Source organism: Schistosoma haematobium, chromosome 1 (genome assembly GCF_000699445.3).
Source record: "Schistosoma haematobium chromosome 1, whole genome shotgun sequence".
Lineage (NCBI taxonomy): Eukaryota > Metazoa > Platyhelminthes > Trematoda > Strigeidida > Schistosomatidae > Schistosoma > Schistosoma haematobium.
In genome coordinates this window covers 45176522-45194536 of record NC_067196.1, presented here as the reverse complement: position 1 = coordinate 45194536, position 18015 = coordinate 45176522, and the positions used below count along the sequence as shown (strand labels likewise).

The window sequence follows — 18015 nt, the reverse complement described above, 5'->3', positions numbered from 1 at the left end:
CGATAGGAGATGGTCGCTCATTCTGGAATGCCTGCTTGGACTCCGACCATGCCCTAGTACGGGCACGCATCTGCTTGTGCCTCACTGGACGCAGAAAAATCACATTATGAAGACTCATTAGAGTCGAGGTCAGTGACGAAAAAGTGAAAAGTAGATTCCAGGAACAACTGAGGTCATACTTAGACAATCTTGAAAACGAGACTGACCCAGATGTTGCTTAGGAAGACATACGAAAAACTGTGGAAACAGCAGCGACATCTCTTGGTGATTTGAATTAAAGGGTTACGAAAAACCAGTGGATTTCTGCGGCATTTATTGCACTGATAGACTCTCGTAAACTTATCTCACCAGGTTTTGAACACAATGAAGAGCGAAAACAAGTCAGATCTAAGTTAACCAAAAGTCTAAGGAACGATCGTGGGCAGTGATGAGTAACGAAAGCAAAATAGATGGAAAGGGCAGTGACTGTTGGTAACACCAGACAGCTTTTCAGACTGATGAAAGATACTAGAATTAAAGAGTCAAATGTAAGTGAAACAGTTTCGGAAAAAGATGACACTCTTGTTTGCTCTCAGTCTAGACGTTTAGAACGAAATGCGGAACACTTTAAGGGGATAGTTCAGCAGGCCTTCAGCTATTCTACAGTTACCCACTATTTCCAAACAGCCTGAATGGAACACTGGAATAGGTCCCCGACTCTAAATGAAGTTCAAAAGGCTATAGTTAATCTGAAACGAGAAAGGGCAGCTGGTCCAGATGGATTGGCTCCAGAGGTTTTTAAGGATGGTGGTCCAATTTTAGCGATCCGGTTGACTAGTATTTTAGTTTAAACCTGAGAACTGGATATAATCCCATCTGAACGTTCGCGATCAGTGATCGTCCCAATATATAAGAGAGGGTTAAAATCACCCTGTGACAACCATAGAGGGATTAGTTTAACTAATATAGTATCTAAAATATTAGCCTCAATAATTATCAGACGCTTAACTAAGACTCGTGAACTGCAAACACGAGAGAATCAAGCTGGCTTCAGACCTGGTCATGACTGCATCGACCACATATTCACCATTCGTCAGGTTCTAGAACACAGGCATGCTTATCGGCGTCCGACAATGGTGGTCTTTCTTGATTTAAAAGCAACATTTGACCCTGTAGACCAAGAGGTTCTGTAGCAGTGTCTGTCATTGAAAAGTGCACCACAGAAATACGTAAACATTATGAAGGCTCTTTACTCGAACACTACTAATCGAGTCAGAGCTTATGGCGAACTGTCATCTGATTTTGCAACCTCAAGTGGTGTCCGTCAAGGCTGTCCACTTTTCCATTTTTGTTTAACTTCATCATAGACTTATTGATGGAAATAACATTCTCGTCTACTGAATTTTCGGGCATTGATCTCCTACCAGAGGGTCCACTTATCGACTTAGAATACGCAAATGGCATAGTCCTACTTGTTGAAGACGCTGATAAAATGCAGAGTCTTTTGGTAGCACTGAGCAACAATGCCAGAATGTTTGGAATGCGCTTCTCTCCCTCTAAATGCAAGTTGTTGCTTCAGGACTGGTCTGCGTCAACACCTGAACTAAGGATAGGGAGTGAAGTAGTCGAACGCGTTGACAACTTCACTTATCTTGGAAGTCTGATCAGCCCTAATGGGTTGGTGTCTGATGAAATCTCAGCACGGATTCAAATGCGCATTTGGCTTTTGCCAACTTATGTCACGTGTGGCGAAGGCGAGATATCCGTCTATCAATAAAAGGACGAGTATACTGCGCGGCAGTTCGTTCTTTTCTACATTACGGCTGCGAAATGTGACCATTAAAAATAGAAGATACTCGTAAGCTGCTAGTTGGGGGCCGCCAAATCGAAACGTGGCACCGGTCCATAATGTCACTAAATTCTAGTCTGAGTCATGATGGTAGATGCAGACTACTTGGTTGGGGTCCGCGTGACTATCGTAACCAATGGTTGGAGACTGTGGGTGACATGGCTCAGAATCGACCACAATGGCGTTTGTGTATACACTCTTTATCTTCCGTTAAACCGTGAGATTAAAATCGCTTTATACGTTTCTTTCTACGAAGTAATTCTTTCTTCCTGTACTGTATTCCTTATACACAATCTTTCTTTTATATATTATAACCATTGAATTAACTACTTCTATGAATTTGTTGTTCACCTTGTTGTGCTAATGAGGTGTGGCAACTTGGACTGATTCACATATGTGCCTGGTCCTATGTTGTAGCTGACTGACTGGATGTTGTTATAAAATTCGTGTTTTTGATGGTATACGTTAACTGCCCGTCATAAATTATGAATTTAAACTTCACGTACTTTTGTCTTAACAGTTAGTTATTTAATGTCATTCCTTATCACAAGAATGAAAATCAGTTGGCAATATTTTTACGATGCTCCTATTACATAATTGTACAGAAATACTGTTTTGTCGTAGAAACATTTCCAATTTGCTGTTTCTTTTTTTAAATAATGTAACCATTTACTTATAAGGCGTAGCAATTTATACATTAATTAATTTCCCAACGTTAATATTTAAAACAATTCTGATTATGAAGACAGATCAAATAATAACAGCCGTGTTGGGCTGTTAATGTGATCCTGCTGAGTATTCAGAAGGAAAAACAGTTTTCGAGGAGGTAACCGTTTTTTTCCGTCTGTTAGATCAGCTTAATTTTGTAACTAGATATCCGTTAGTTCTATCTGTAGGACAAAATGATGTATGGCAGCCATAAAATAACACTTCTAAAGTTGATGAAAATTGGTGCACCAATTTGTTTTCTTAGAGTTTCATTCACTTTATTTTACAAAAAGTATATGGTTAGTGAAGTCTTGGTATAAAATTAATATTCACACTTTTAATGCAAAAAAGCGTATGTATAATTTATTTAACTGTCAATATTAGTCTACAATCCTTGACAATTTACTGTAATTTATGATACTTCAGTTTTTTCACCAATTCTATTTGACCTTATACTAATAGAAGTATATCTTAGTTAACAACGTAATATTTTAACTAATTTACTATGAAAGTAAATTTTTCTATTCATCTTACATTCACATTAAAGTTCAATCATCCTCCACATAATGACTAATAATTTTGTGCTTATTCTCATACTTCTTATAAGTGAGAAATTCTTCAAAGTGAATGACAAGAGAATCTCTTCCCTTCAAAAAAAGTCATACGATAATTAAGTTTGTTATGGTATGATCAGACTTTTTGTACGTCAACATTTCTGTTCAATTTTCTAATTAGTATAAAATAGTGCATTACTACTACTACCACTACTGTCATGTGAGTTTTTATGTTTTATCTCTATAGCAGAAGCATTTTCATAATTTATAATATTATTCAGTCGTTTATACATTTCTCAAGATCCTAGCTACTGAATGGTTAAATGAGTAACCAGTAGGTAGACTAGTCAGTATAATTTATCCAATATTTCATTTCGCTTACTTAACTTTTCATACATAAGATATATTTTGTCGAACATTCTTTGTATAACTGTAAATCTGGGCTTTGTAGTAACAGTGTGTAGTTTGACGACAGTATATCTAAATAATATGCATCACAAATGCCATTTGGAACCTGATAAAAGTTGGGATAAGAAGGCGAGGTCACATTATCTCTAACTCGATGTAATATTTTATGACGCTAGTTCAGTCCCAATGATATTTTGAAATTGGTCTTATTTTCATTGTAACATTTAGTCAGAACAGTATTAGGGTTTATATTCCCCAGTGCAACATTCTTTCAGGTCAGTATATTCATTATCAGTTAAGTGCGAGTTTCATTCAATATGAATGGTGTGAACTTTCGTCTTATGAATTTGATATTCATCTCGTTGTGTTAACGTGGTAAAGGAACTTGGACCGATGAATATGTGTGCGTAGTCCTTAGTTGTAAATGACTGACTGATTATGTCAAAGCTATTGGCTTCCTTCATATTTCTATATTATTCAAAACCCGAGAAAGTTTGATTCGCGAGTTACAGGCCAGTTTTCGTTCTAGTCGAGGATGTATTAACTATAACTTCACCCTCCAGCAAATTTTAGAACACCGTTATATTTATTGCAGGTCAACCATCGTAGTTTATTGATATTAGGGCCGCCTTCGATTGGTTGAACAGGACTGTTCTCTGGGATCGTCTATTGAAGAAGGGTGTGGTGGGAAGTTTATCAACATCTTGAGAGCCCTATATACAAACACTTCAGTCAGATTGAGGGCATGCAACCACCTCTCTCCATCGTTCCGTTCAAGCAGTGAGGGCAGGCAGGGTTGTCGAATCTCACCATTCCTCTTCAACTTTGCTATCGATGATTTTCTAGAAACAGCTCTGATGGATGTAGGTAGTGGTAGTGTGGATCTGTTGCCTGACGAAAAACTTCAATTTTGAGTAGGTGAATGATATTGTCTTACTGTGCGATGATACCTTAGCCATGCAATCCATACTTAATCACTTGGCAGTCAGTGTCCGTAGGTATGGCATGTGCTTCGTACCTTCTAAGTACAAAGTACTTCTACAAGACTGGCAGAATTCTAATCCTGCACTCACTCTGGATGGTGAACAGATAGAAGTAGTCGGGAAGTTCGTGTATCTGGGTAGCTGCGTGAGTGATGAGATCAACTCATATAGTTAAAGCCAGAGCGGCTTATGACAATCTGGGCCATCTTTGGCGCTTTCGTGATGTCAGTCTGGCTGTAAAAGGTCGAATCTACAGAGCGTTGATGAGAGCAGTTTTGCTCTATGTTTATGAAACCTGGTCTCTCTGAGTTGAAAATGTTAGACGACTCTGTGTTAGATCATCGTTTTCTCAGAAAGATTACTGACATCCAGTGGCAACACCATGTTAGTAATGCAGAGGTCCGGCATTGTGTGTTCAGGCACAGTGACGATAATTCAATTGGTATCACTATCTTGAAACATCAACTTCGGTGGCTTGGACATGTCCTACGAATGTCACCTCAGAGAATCCCACGTCTTGTATTAATTACCTGACGCTGGGACTGGTTGGAAAAAGCGAATAGGTGTACGGCATGGTATTATGGTATGAAGGAAAACTGTACAGGAGTGGCTTCCGTTAGTCCTTCACGGATGGTGCAACACAGTGGCTAGAAATGTTATCAGATATGGCTCGAAATAGAAATCAGTGGTGATCCCGCTGTGACTTCATAAAACTTAGAGTGACTTCTTTACCTGAAAAAAACTTTCTGGTTGTATTTTTCCTAGCTGAACTGTTTGTCCCATTATCATTATTATCTCACTTGCACTGATTTCTTTTTATTGACGCTCTTGATTTTATTATATCCACCCTCCATTCTCTATCTCTTCACAACCTCGTTGTTATTTTATGGCGCGTATTTGGTGCCCCCTGTACCAATGTTTGTGTTCAAATAAATAATATATTCACTCTGAAAAAGGTTGACTATCTACATGAGTTCTATCGTTATTTCCTTATATGATCTCAGTTTTTGATGGGTTGTTAGTTCAGTGTTTGAAGTAGAAATCATATAATTCTCACGTTCTCACCACCACTACGAGAATATAGACTTACTTACCTAAAACGTTTGCACCTATTTGACGAGATTACATTTTCTGTTGCTATTTTTATAAAAGTGGTCCATGGAAATGTTTTCTCAGTTTTATAAATTTTGTCCACACCAAGATTTCCTTAATATTTATATGTACTCACCTAAATGGTATAACAAAATTGCCTACTTATATCTGTAAATACTCGCTTTTACTTTGAATTTTTCGGGACAGTTAAACTATGGGGGATTATAGGTCTCCTGACATTTTGATCCCATCCTACAGCTCCCACTGGCGTAAAATATAACATTAAAACTTGTTTCAAGAGTTTCGTAGTTTGTCGCTTTATCTAATAATTTATGCTATCGAAAATTACCCTGGTAGCGATTTACATCATTTTAACACATAAGAAATATTGAGTTCTTTTATATTCCTTCTTATTTGTACTGTGAAGCCGTTATGGGAGAAAATTATTATTGTTATGTTTTGGGTTTTCGATATCAAAAGAATACACAATTCGTCAACATAACAGGTTTTCCTTGCTCAGTAAAATGACACGTATACGTAGTATTAAGCAAATATAAATACGATTAAGTTATTTTAAACGTCAGTAAATGTAGGATACAGGTCGTTTTAGGTCATCCAGTTGGTACTAAAACTCAATTTATCAGTTCGATTTCACAGCTGTAACATTAACGGAGAGTAGACGATGCTTTTTGGGAATTCCAAGTATTTCTAATAAGTCTACAACGTTTTTAATTATCCTCATGAGCTTATAACAGTTGACCAGTCTGTTAATTGCTTGATTACCAAGAATCTTTTCAAATCTAAATGATTTTATTTTATAATCAGTAACCGCGCCAATTATCTGGTTTTTCAGGTTTTGGTTTTGTGAATTTTCCTCAGCAGTTCTTGAAATGCTATCTCATATCAACCACTGTTCAGCACTCAAAATTTTTATATGCATGAAATTTTTCCCCGATGGTTTATAATATACTGAATTTACTTACTACTATTTTAGGTTGCCCGCCTTACTGAAACTTACAATCGAGAGCATATAACTGTATGGGGGTCGATGAATTCAAAAGTATCAAAAAAATGTGAATTACGCAATAAAAACATTCTCACTTTTGCTCCAATTTCGTATGTAATATGGATAATGACGTGCTATGTTGTGGGACTACTCCCTTTCATACCTATAAAATATGATTGTTTTGAAATTCCTTTAGTTTCTGTTATTCGGTAGGTTAACATGGCCTTTTTGTTGTCTATTATCACTATTATTTGTTCATCTTGTTACCTTTGACAATCTGTCGGACGTGATTTTATAATTCACTAACGACTGAGTAGTGACTAATCCCACATATCTCAAGTCCGTCTCAGTAATATTCGAATTCTATTGATCAAGTTGCAATGGGCTCACTAGTCTAAGTGACTCAATATCACGTACACTATGTTGAGATGTAAATTGGTGGTTGGAGGTAATCGACAGGAAACCCTAGACCTAGATTTCATATTATTTGGTACTCGTCAACAAGGTGTACTTTTAATTTTGAGGGGAATGACGCTCCCTAGCAGTTCCAATCCCGTCACCCGACTTCACAGTTTATAAAGATAATTAAGTATTTAATCTTTCAACAATAAACTCGTTTGATTTAAGCAATTAATTAACGACTTTAGAACACCTTTTTGTGTCAGGTCTATTGATAGCACCCATTTGCTTAATCCGAAATAGGCATAACCGGGTTTGAACCTGCAATTTATCAATCAAAAGACAGTCACTTCGAAAACTAAGTCATTTTTACCACTTCAATTTCGTTTTCTGAATATACTTTCTTGGAGCCGTGAAATAATGGCTATAGCTTTGTAATACCAACCAGTAGGTTACAATTTGAAATCATACTTCCTCTCTCTCGTTCAAGGGAGCTGGATAATATCATTAATCCTTACAGAAACAATGTATGAAAACTCTTAAATGGTAAATAAAGTAAATACTTGCTTTACAACAGTCGATATTCTTTATAAATACCTTTTACACAACATGGAATGCCACATATTTTATCCTTTCCAATACAAACTTCTTTCGACAACTAGTGCTCATGTATTTACTTGCTTAAAACCAGTTCGTCCACTGTATATGAACTCCCGACCGTAGCTACTAAATTGACCCAGTCAATAGGCTCAATTTACTGTCCATGTATCTGGAGCCTCCCCTTGTTTGCGTAGGTATAGGACCAAGTTCGAAATCAGAACAGGCTTTCTTAGACCGTATTCCAATAAACAGTTGTGTGTTCTCTCTCCGACTAACTGGTGAAGTACAAACACGGTCAGATAAGGACATGTCACGTTGTCTCTCTTTTTACTCCCATAGACTGCAATTGGGATGAATAAAACGATGTTTTGCATTAAGCTTTATATAACTGTCTACTACGACTGTGCTCAGAAAGCCGTTTATTCTTTGAAAGCACTAACTTTAAGCATAATGATAGACATCGTCTTACACGGCATCCCTCATAATCGACTGACTGTCAGACGCAACTAGATTATACCTCCGTCATTAAAGAGGCTCGATAGAAAACTGCTGCTCATTCCGAGGCATATGTGTAAACTTTTTCAGGCTATAGTACGAACACGTATTTTTTGCGTCTTACTGGACACAGAAAAACCAAACCAAGAAGACCCCTTGTAGATTAGTTTAACGACGAAAATGTCAAGATTATGTTTCAGAAACAACTAGAGAAACATTTGGTCAGATGTTAAGGCGATTGTCCTTCGATTTGTTTGGCATGATATCCAGACAGCTTTGAAAATAAGACTGACCTACGAGCTACTGTGACCATCAGAATGTGACGAGGAGTCAAGCGAACCTAATCTCAGACTGATACAAAGCCTATGCAACGATCATGAGCAAGAGTGGTCAGCGAAAGCCAAAGCTAAGGGGAAGACAACGACGACAATAAGTTTTTCAGACTTGTAAAAAACGGGTCGAAAATTAGGGGTTTTTGTGAAAAAGACGGAACAATGATCCACTCTCAATCTAGGAGACTGAAGTGACTAGCAGGACGTGTTGAAAGACAGTATAACTGTGTTATATCCGAAGATTAAATTATGGGTTACTTCCGGGGTCTATATATAGTGTTATTATATATACATTCTTATTGCATGATTGTTAAGTAACTAGATTACATATATTTATATTCCTTTTATCATAAGCTTTTATTTGACCTATTGACTACTATCATGCGACTTACTATTCTTAAATTATTCCCGATTTATTCGTCACTGTCTCTCATAGTCACTTTTTGGCTTGATCCAGTTAAATTGTTTTTTTTTATAATATATATTTTATGGTATAACCTGGTCTGGTTTGCTTGCATATGAACCAAGTATGTCTGAAATGTATGATTCATATATTGGTAGTTTATATTGGTGTTCTGAACTCAACAGGCAGGGCTAAACGAGAACTACCAATAAGGACTCTAGGCTGCTCGTCATTGGTTTGACACAGTGCTGAGATTGTATAAGTCGTGTTTTGATTGGCAATTTAGTCACGTGATAGTTAACAGGCCACAAGACAATAAATTGCTCTCGAGCTACCCTCTAGTTGCCTACTTTTAGCAAGCACTGTGAATAGAATGTCAACATATACTTCCTGAGTCTTAATGAACTCAAAAAAGCCATAGTTAGTCTAAAGTGAGGGCGAGTGTCAGGTCCTGATAGATTAACCCTGGAGTCCTTTAAAGTTGGTGGTCCAGTTTTATCTGTCGAATTGACTGAGATATTTGCAAGAGTATTGGAACTGTATATAGTCCCATTTGACTGGTCTCGACCACTAATCGTTCCATTCCCCTTGTGATTATTACTCAATCTGGCTAAAAGAATGTTTAAAATATTAGCTCGTGAAGAGCAAACTCAGAAAAACTAGGTTTGTTTTAGACCTGGAAATGGATCTATCGACCGGATATTCGTCAAGTTCTGGAACACTGATATACCTATCGACTCCCAACCACAGTTGTAATTTTTTGACTTTAAGACAGCCTCTGATCATGTAAATCGATAGGTTTAATGGCAGTATGTCATTAAAAGGCGCATTAACGTAGTCCATTAACTTTATACTTTCTCTTTAATCAAACACTGCTGCTCATGCTAGAGCTTATGGTAAACTATCATCAGAATTGCTAACCTCAAGTGTTGTTTCTTTCCTGATTTCTACTTAACTTTGTCATAGACATTGTTTTAGGAATAACGCTTTTTCTCAGTGGCCTGTGATTGACTCGGTTGCCCATTTTGTTACTATTCTCAAGGATTTAATCGTACACTTAAACGTAATAACTATTCATCTAATCAATATTCATTGAATAATCTAACAAATCCAGTAAAGATTCAACTGAACTAATTGAAGTTAAGACAGGTGAGAAAAAGTCATCACCTTTCACTGTAATCGGTGTTTTTAGGTTTTTTCTCTATTTGTCAGTTCGAACCATAGTAATCTCTTATTATCTATTAATAATTTTACAGTTAAGCGTTATCAAATATATGTAAAAATGCCAAACAGGTGTTGATCTTTCATGTCATTATTCTCCTTATTTTTTTACATAGATCTAACGAGTTTGCCAGACGACGTCATTGGGATCGCTTTTTACCTCATACAGTTCTTCTGCTCTCAGATTTGTAGGTATTTATGCTTTCTGATGGGTTTTGTAATTTTTGCATTGCATCTTGTAATATAACTGATTTTGTTTATCGGCTTGTAACACTGGGAACTAGACATAGAGATTGTAATTGGGGAAAAGCGATAATGTGGAATTACTAAGAGGAAAGTAGAAAATAAATATAAAAACCCACTGCAACCGATTTTGAAACATATTGCTTAAGATCACTAACCATTTTTTACTATCATTTCTGATCATTATTATGTAGTTTACTCTTCCAAACACATTTCAAGCGAACAGTCAATAATCTCGCAATTTGATGAGTTACCTTTGTGCGGCTGGTTTAAACCTTCTTCCAACCTAAATGTTTGCTGGTCACCATCATCCTGTTTAGTATGTAGAGTTTTTAAAAATTATAGTCGAAGGATTCAAACGAAATAATTTCCTTCACCAACCAACGTAGTCATTCTGTTTCATGTTCTATGAATAGACAAATCTGACTCAAATAAAATCTAGTGTTAAAAACATTGTTGTTGGAGTGAACATTAAAGAGGGTTTTGTTAATGTTAACTGTTTATGTGACGCCATAAAAATTCATTCTTATCACTGTTTGCAATTAACTTTTTGTTTCTCTTTTTTTTCTTAAAAAAAGTGAACATTTGTTATCTTACATTGTAAAAGATATCTTGATCGTTTATTATATACATTAGTGATAATTAAACATAATCGACCAATAAGAAATAAATTAACTATAAGGAGATTAGCAATTGTGTTTATTAAAAACTAAAATAAATAAAAAAACTTTTGTAACATAATATCTTAAATCAACTTATTATCAATTGGATCACTTGTGAAGAAAAAGTCTTAAGAACAAAGCTTTTTGTAATTGTTTAGTGTATGTAATTCATTCGCTTACCTTATATGTCAAGGTATTAACCAAAATGGTTTACACTAGAAATTTGTATAATAAGAGGTACACTTAACGAAAAACTGTATTACGAAAAATGAAATTCAAGTCTACAATATATTTCAGTTTGTAGTTCATGAAATAAAAATAAATCTCTATTTTTATGTTATCAATTAATCGTTTAGTACGAAAACAAATTGGTATTTAGTCAGTTTAAGATTATGATTTGTTTCGGCTTTCTTATAAACTCATGATTAATAGACAGTTGGTATTTTATATATCTGGAAATACTCATATTAATCACAGTTTTAATCTATGTTAGGATAAAACTGGATATACGTTTATCATACTATATAGTGCGATTGACTCATGACCATGATTGTCACTACAAATGGTAGACATTAGAGTAAGCTTTCTTGTCTCCCAACTATTCCGTTACTTTCTACTTCTTGTTTTCATTTTTTTTGCGCGCATATGTGTATGTATGAAACAGCATATTATCGTCACCTTTGTTCATCGAACATCTACGAAAACGTGGACTTCCGGTAAGTTTGCTAAATTAATAAGTTATTTTAAACAAAAAAATATCTTCCAGTGTTCATGTAGGTGAATATTTCGTATCCATTCTATTCGGAAATCCATGTTTGTGTCTGATTCGATTCAACTTTTATTGTGAAATTTCAAACTATGATGGATAATGGCTATCAGTGGAATCCAAGACGTGCGTTTCGTTCTATTTGGGACTCATCAGCTGGATGTGCCAGCATCCCAGAGTTGATGTTTACTCAGGGACTCGAACCTAGCACCATTCGCTCCAAACGCCATCGCGTTATCCACTTACCTACTGGATCCTGATAGCCATCTGTTTGTGCAATCGGGTGAAGTTTAAATTCACTTGATATTTTTTGCTTGTATCTTCCCATCGTTGATGCAAGTACATCCAGCTGACGGATCCCAAATAGGACGAAACGCGCTTCCTGGATTCCACTGTTAACCACCATCCATCTTTGCCTATAAAGCTTGTGACTTAAGGCAATATCGAGGCAGTTCGCACAAGGTGCATATATGCCAACAAGAGACTGATCAATTACAGTCCTAAACAACAATGAGAAGATACAAGCTAATAATACCTTTTTTAATTCTATTATGTATAAAAATTCATCAAGAAGTAATGTGATCACTATTAATTTTTAACTGTTTTCAAATTTTACCACCCACGGCTGTCATTATAGTTTTCTTGTCAAAAGGAAGACTAATTACCAATTTTTCATATCATAGATGATTTATGATAGAAACGACTATCCCGTTTTGTATCTTGAATAACAGAACTTTTACTCCAATCAATGCTAAGCAAATTTCAATAAAACTATCTACTGATTGTTATAAAAACTAATTGTGTACATTTTTTTAAAGATCGGAATACGTTTTATGTATACACTTACTAAAGTTCTCCGCACATTCTCATATTGTAATCGTTTGCAATGGCACAAGTGCAGCTACTCTTTGTGTTCTCCCAAATTCTAATCTTCTGAATTATTCATGTCCCTTTTTTTCTCTTTCCAAATTTATTTCACTGGATTATACTCCTTGAATAACATTTTCAAGCCCTAATGTTTCCGATTACTGCTTATACTCTTACCACCTCTACCACTACGGAATTTGAATCGACAACTGCATTTCTGTGCTAATGCGGTATGATACGGCAACTCGAACTGATGTACGTACGTACGAAATTCCACGTTGTTACTGAACGACTGATATTATTTTACACCAAACTCCTATAAACTTGATTCATCTATCAAGTACAAGCGGGTTAATGTATCTGGTTTTAAGTCACAGTTTAGCTATATGAAAGCTACTGATATTACCCAGCTACCTAAATCGAAAGTTGACGCTGAGGTTTTTAACTTGTGCGTTGATTATTGAAAGTTGGATTATTTAACTAATAATAAGCTATATCTTTACTACTACTGGTAAATATTTAATAAGCTGAACTAATGTATATTTTCAAATCAGTAATTGCAAAATACACTATGCTAAATGTAAAGTATTTACACAATATTATTAAGATAAACAGACATCATCAATATAGAGACTGGTACAAATGTATGTTGACCTAAGTTGCCATACCACATTAGCATGACAAAATAAACAAAGGGAACTAACCGTATGAAATGAAATTAAAAATTAGACCTAAATAATCTAGCAGCAATAACAATTCAAAGAAAAACCAAACGTTGAAAAGATAAAATGGAAAGGCATGTATACAGAAGTACTGGAATTCAATATCGAGAGGAAAATATACGGTAGATGCATCTGTCATCCAGTTTCTAACCACACCTTATTAATATGAATATTAGCACCATGTAGATCAATAAATCAGATATTTTCTACACCTACAATTAATAGAACCAACGTTTCATATTTCACTTCTGTATTTTAAGCCCTAAAAGCTTCTTATTATTTTCTTTAGTCTATGAGACAACGACCTACTACCTGAATATATGGATTAAAATAAAATAATTTAAGAAACTACATCAATTTAAGTAACATTGTTGTTAGTTAAATATTAGAACCCTTCATAGTATCTTATGTTATCTGAAGCTTAGATAAAGTTTCTGAATTCGTACGAGAAACCGAATATCTGACCTCCTCCCATTATAATAATGTTAAGCAGTGATTCAAACGGGGAGCATGTATTTCAATCTAACAGTTAGTGCCTCCGGATTATTTCCTAAATTAAATTGCAATCACCAAGTAGGCAGTGCTGATATTAAGTATTAGAGTAAATTATTTGATTATTTAAGTCTTTGCAAAATTAATTGTCATGACCCTGTCTTGTATAAATATGTTCCGTTTTGTCGACTTATTCTTGATAATTTTTACTATTTCAAAAATAATTTCTATACAAATATTTCAATTTAAATGACAGGATATAAAATTAGGATTCCTTGTTCGATAGTGTTGTGTTTAAGTATGCTTACATTTAATAAAAATTTGTGATCACGAGACGCTTGATATGATGAAAAACCATTTTCCGGTAAACGTATTTACCATTTTTTATACTCGATCATCGTTGAACAACCGATTGAATGGGACTCGCCACTATACATCAACTTGATTGATTATGAGAAGGCATTTGACAGTGTGGATAGGAGGACCTTATGGAAACTTCTTCAACACTGTACTGTATTTGAGAGAATCGTCAACATCATCCGGAATTCATACGACGGTCCACAGTGCAGAGTCTTGCATGGGGGGCAGCTGACAGACGCTTTCCAAGTGAGGACCGGGGTCAAACAAGGCTGCCTACTCTCCTTCTTCTGGTAGTTAGTTGGATTATGAAGACCACCTCCACACCTAACGGAAAGCACGGAACACAATGGACGGGTTGGATACAGCTGACGATTTGAATTTCGCAGATAACCTTACCCTTCTATCCCATGCACACGAACAAATGCAGATAAAGACAACTAGTGTGGAGGCAGCTTCTGCATCAGTAGGCTTCAACATGCACGAGGGAAAAGGCAAGATCCTCAAATTCAACACAAAGAACACCAACCTAATCACGCTTGATGAAGAATCTCTGGAAGAGGTGGAAAGTTTCACGTACCTGGGCAGCATCATCGATGGACAAGGAGGATCTGATGAAAACACACAGTCCAGGATTAGCAAAGTAAGGGCAGAGTTCCTGCGATTGAGGAGCCAACACTAAGATCAGAATCTTCAATACGAATGTCAAGACGGTTCTACTGTATGGAGCTGAAACTTGGAAAAATACTGCAGCTATCATCGGAAAGTAAAAAGTATTTAAAAAGAATTATCTGCGCAAGATGCTCAATGTCCGTTGCTCGGATACCATCAGCAACAGCCTACTGTGGGAAAGAACAAACCAGCTTCCAGATTAAGAGGAAAAACGATGGAGGTGGATAGGACACTGCGAAAGTCAACGTGGTGCATTACGAGGCCAGTCCTAACTTAAAGTCTTCAAAGCAAAAGGAGAAGAGGAATACCAAGTAACACATTTCGTCAGGAATCAGAGGCAGACATTAAAGGAACGAATAGCACTTAGAAACAACCGGAAAGGAGAGCCCAGAACAAGGTCGTTTGGACAATCGTGATTGGTAGTCTATGCTCTTCCACGAGGGGTAACAGGCGTAAGTAAGTAAGAGGTAGTAACAATATTAGTGATAATGTAAAAGATTGGGCATCGGAGCTACGATTACGGAATAAAGAATGAAACTTTTTTCAATATACATTCGTAAACTTATTCGTTTTAAGTTGGTTTTTTACAGTAGAGTTAGATTATGTGTTTACTTATTAACTATGGCAAATTTGTTGGATCAGACGTTCACTATATATATATATATATATATATATATATTTTAAATAGCCAACAAATACATTCACTGCAGTGAATGTCATGTGGATTAAGCATTATTTGGCACCAATATATTAGAGTTATGTGGTATGTAACGTTAATTTGTAACATTTTAATAATTCTATAACTTCGACTGACCTCTGTTTACTTTTGCCAGTCGTTGTTTATTTCGTAATCAACATAAGAATTTATTATTTTCATTTGATATTTTAAAGCTCGTTTAGCTTTTGCCAATTTACGTCACCATTGGTGTAGGCAGAATATCCGTCTACCAATTAGGGGGCGAATATACTGCTCAGCAGTTCTTTCTCTTCTACACTACGAATGCAAAACGTGGCCATTAAGAGTAGTAGATACTCGTAAACTACTAGTATTTGACCACAGATGTCTTAGAAATATTGCTTGCATCTGCCAAAATCACTGGGTAAGTAGTAGTGAGGTTAGACACAGGGTATTAGGGAATGATGGTAAAGCAGTCGGTGAGTTTGTAAATCTTCATCGTCTGGAATGGTTAGGTCACGTGTTACGTATGCCTAAACATCGATTACCACGACGCGCAATGCTGACTAGTGTTGAAAACAGTTGGAAGAAAGTTGAGGGCGGCCAAATCGAAACGTGGCACCGGTCCATAAAGTCACTAAACTCTAGTCTGAGTTATGATGGCAGATGCAGACTACTTGGTTGGGGTCCGCGTGACTATCGTAACCAATGGTTGGAGACTGTGAGTGACATGGCTCAGAATCGATCACAATGGCGTTGGTGTATACACTCTTTATCTTCCTTTAAACCGTGAGGTTAAAATCGCTTTATACGTTTCTTTCTACGAAGTAATTCTTTCTTCCTGTACTGTATTCCTTATACACAATCTTTCTTTTATATATTATAACCATTGAATTAACTACTTCTATGAATTTGTTGTTCACCTTGTTGTGCTAATGAGGTGTGGCAACTTGGACCGATGCACATACATGCCTGGTTCTACGTTGTAGCTGACTGACTGACTCCTAAATAGTGTTATATACTTCTTATGTCGATATTAGGTCCACACACCACAATTCAGATGAATACACATGAAGAATTTCACAAAGGACAAGAATAAGTTGTGTATAAATTCTATGTACTACGTGATTTGCGAACCCAGTTTGTGCATATTGCCTTTGCGAGTCTAGGTTAGTAAATGAAACTACTATTAATCCTCGATACATTTCTGGAATCATTATTATTTGAAATTTTCGAAAAAACAACCTCCAAAGCACCCGTGTAAGATGTCATTAAAATTGTGTTTAATCTTCAACTTCCACGCCATTATATTTCGTCAGATGGAAATCGTTATAGGCTTGTTACTAAACTGGGGTCTATTTTTTTTGTTTAGAACTTTTAAAATTATTTCATCGTTTAAATTTATACTTATAGGACTATAATTTGACAACTTATTTCTGTTCAGCATCCACATAACTGAAATATCACCTGGAGAATCTAGTCTTGTAAACAGTTTTATAAACTATCTAGCTTTTCCATGTCAGTTGAATAATTCTGAAAGTGCAACACTTTTAAAGTGGCCGTTTAACTTTCAAAGTAATTAGTCAATAACACATTACAAAGTAAAATGAAGCTTGACTGAGCCTTATTTTCTCCCGTTTCACCTGTAAGATTTTCAATAGTAAGCGAATGTTTAAGCAGTATGAAATTCGTTTGTTTACTTCCCAAAACTACATTTTTTAAAACTAGTGTTTTGGCTGTATTTTTTTATTGGAAAAAAATGACTTAGAAACTATTTATAAGTCATCATACTTATGCTTAAAACACCCGTATATTCCGTATTACTTGTTCGAAAGTTCTGTCTATTAATTTTCTTATTGATATTTTCTCTACAAGGTATTCTTCTGGGTGTGTAACAATGAAGAGGATATGGAGAAAGCTTTTGAACTTGGAGCTTCAGGAGTAATGACAGACTATCCCAGAAAACTAACCGAATTCCTGAAGAAGCATCCTGAGTATCCAAAAGTTTTTTAATTCATTTAACATCCTCGCTTTAATAAAACATTGGACTTTATTTCTGTTCATATCCTATGTTTTATGAATTTCTGATTTGAATTAAACGTGTTTATTTTGTAAATGACGTTGAATTTATATGAACATTAGTCATTTTCATTATTTTACGATCGGAACACTTCACTCCGTAAATAATAACCACGAGTTTCACAGGCCTAAGAATACTTCATGTTGTCGATGCATAAACCATGACTTTTGTTTTTAATTGTATTGAAGGTCAACAACACTACACTTCGACATTCTCGATGTAAATTTTGCAGGTAGAAACTCAGAAGTAAATCTTAATGTTTGCTAGTTAATTTAGATAGTAGGTTAAAAATGTCTTACAGAAGGACGGTGTTACATTATCTTAAAAGCTACTGAATCTTTAATTTATCTGGTTTGTCTTATTTTCTTCACGAATTACTAGTTGTGGATTTACGCTCCAACTAGAATAGATAGACAAGACTACCATTTAGCTGTTGTCTTTGATTCTAC

At 35.7% G+C, this 18015-nt stretch overlaps 1 protein-coding gene across 4 annotated transcripts in view; it reads left to right on the top strand.

Annotated features, from left to right (window-relative positions):
• GDPD1_1 (Lysophospholipase D gdpd1) overlaps positions 1-17719 on the top strand; it is a 32117-nt gene extending 14398 nt beyond the window's left edge. Inside the window, exons 4-8 of one of the 4 annotated variants that reach the window (XM_051208801.1) lie at positions 3144-3310; positions 6568-6788; positions 10146-10217; positions 11599-11650; positions 17362-17620. In XM_051208801.1, the coding sequence (XP_051074202.1) occupies positions 6622-6788; positions 10146-10217; positions 11599-11650; positions 17362-17499 (429 nt within the window). In that variant the 5' untranslated portion in view covers positions 3144-3310; positions 6568-6621 and the 3' untranslated portion in view covers positions 17500-17620. Of the gene's footprint in view, positions 1-3143; positions 3311-6567; positions 6789-10145; positions 10222-11598 lie in introns of all 4 variants that reach the window. The other 3 variants (XM_051208802.1, XM_035730753.2, XM_051208800.1) reach the window with 3 other exon arrangements.
• Positions 17720-18015: the final 296 nt, after the last annotated feature.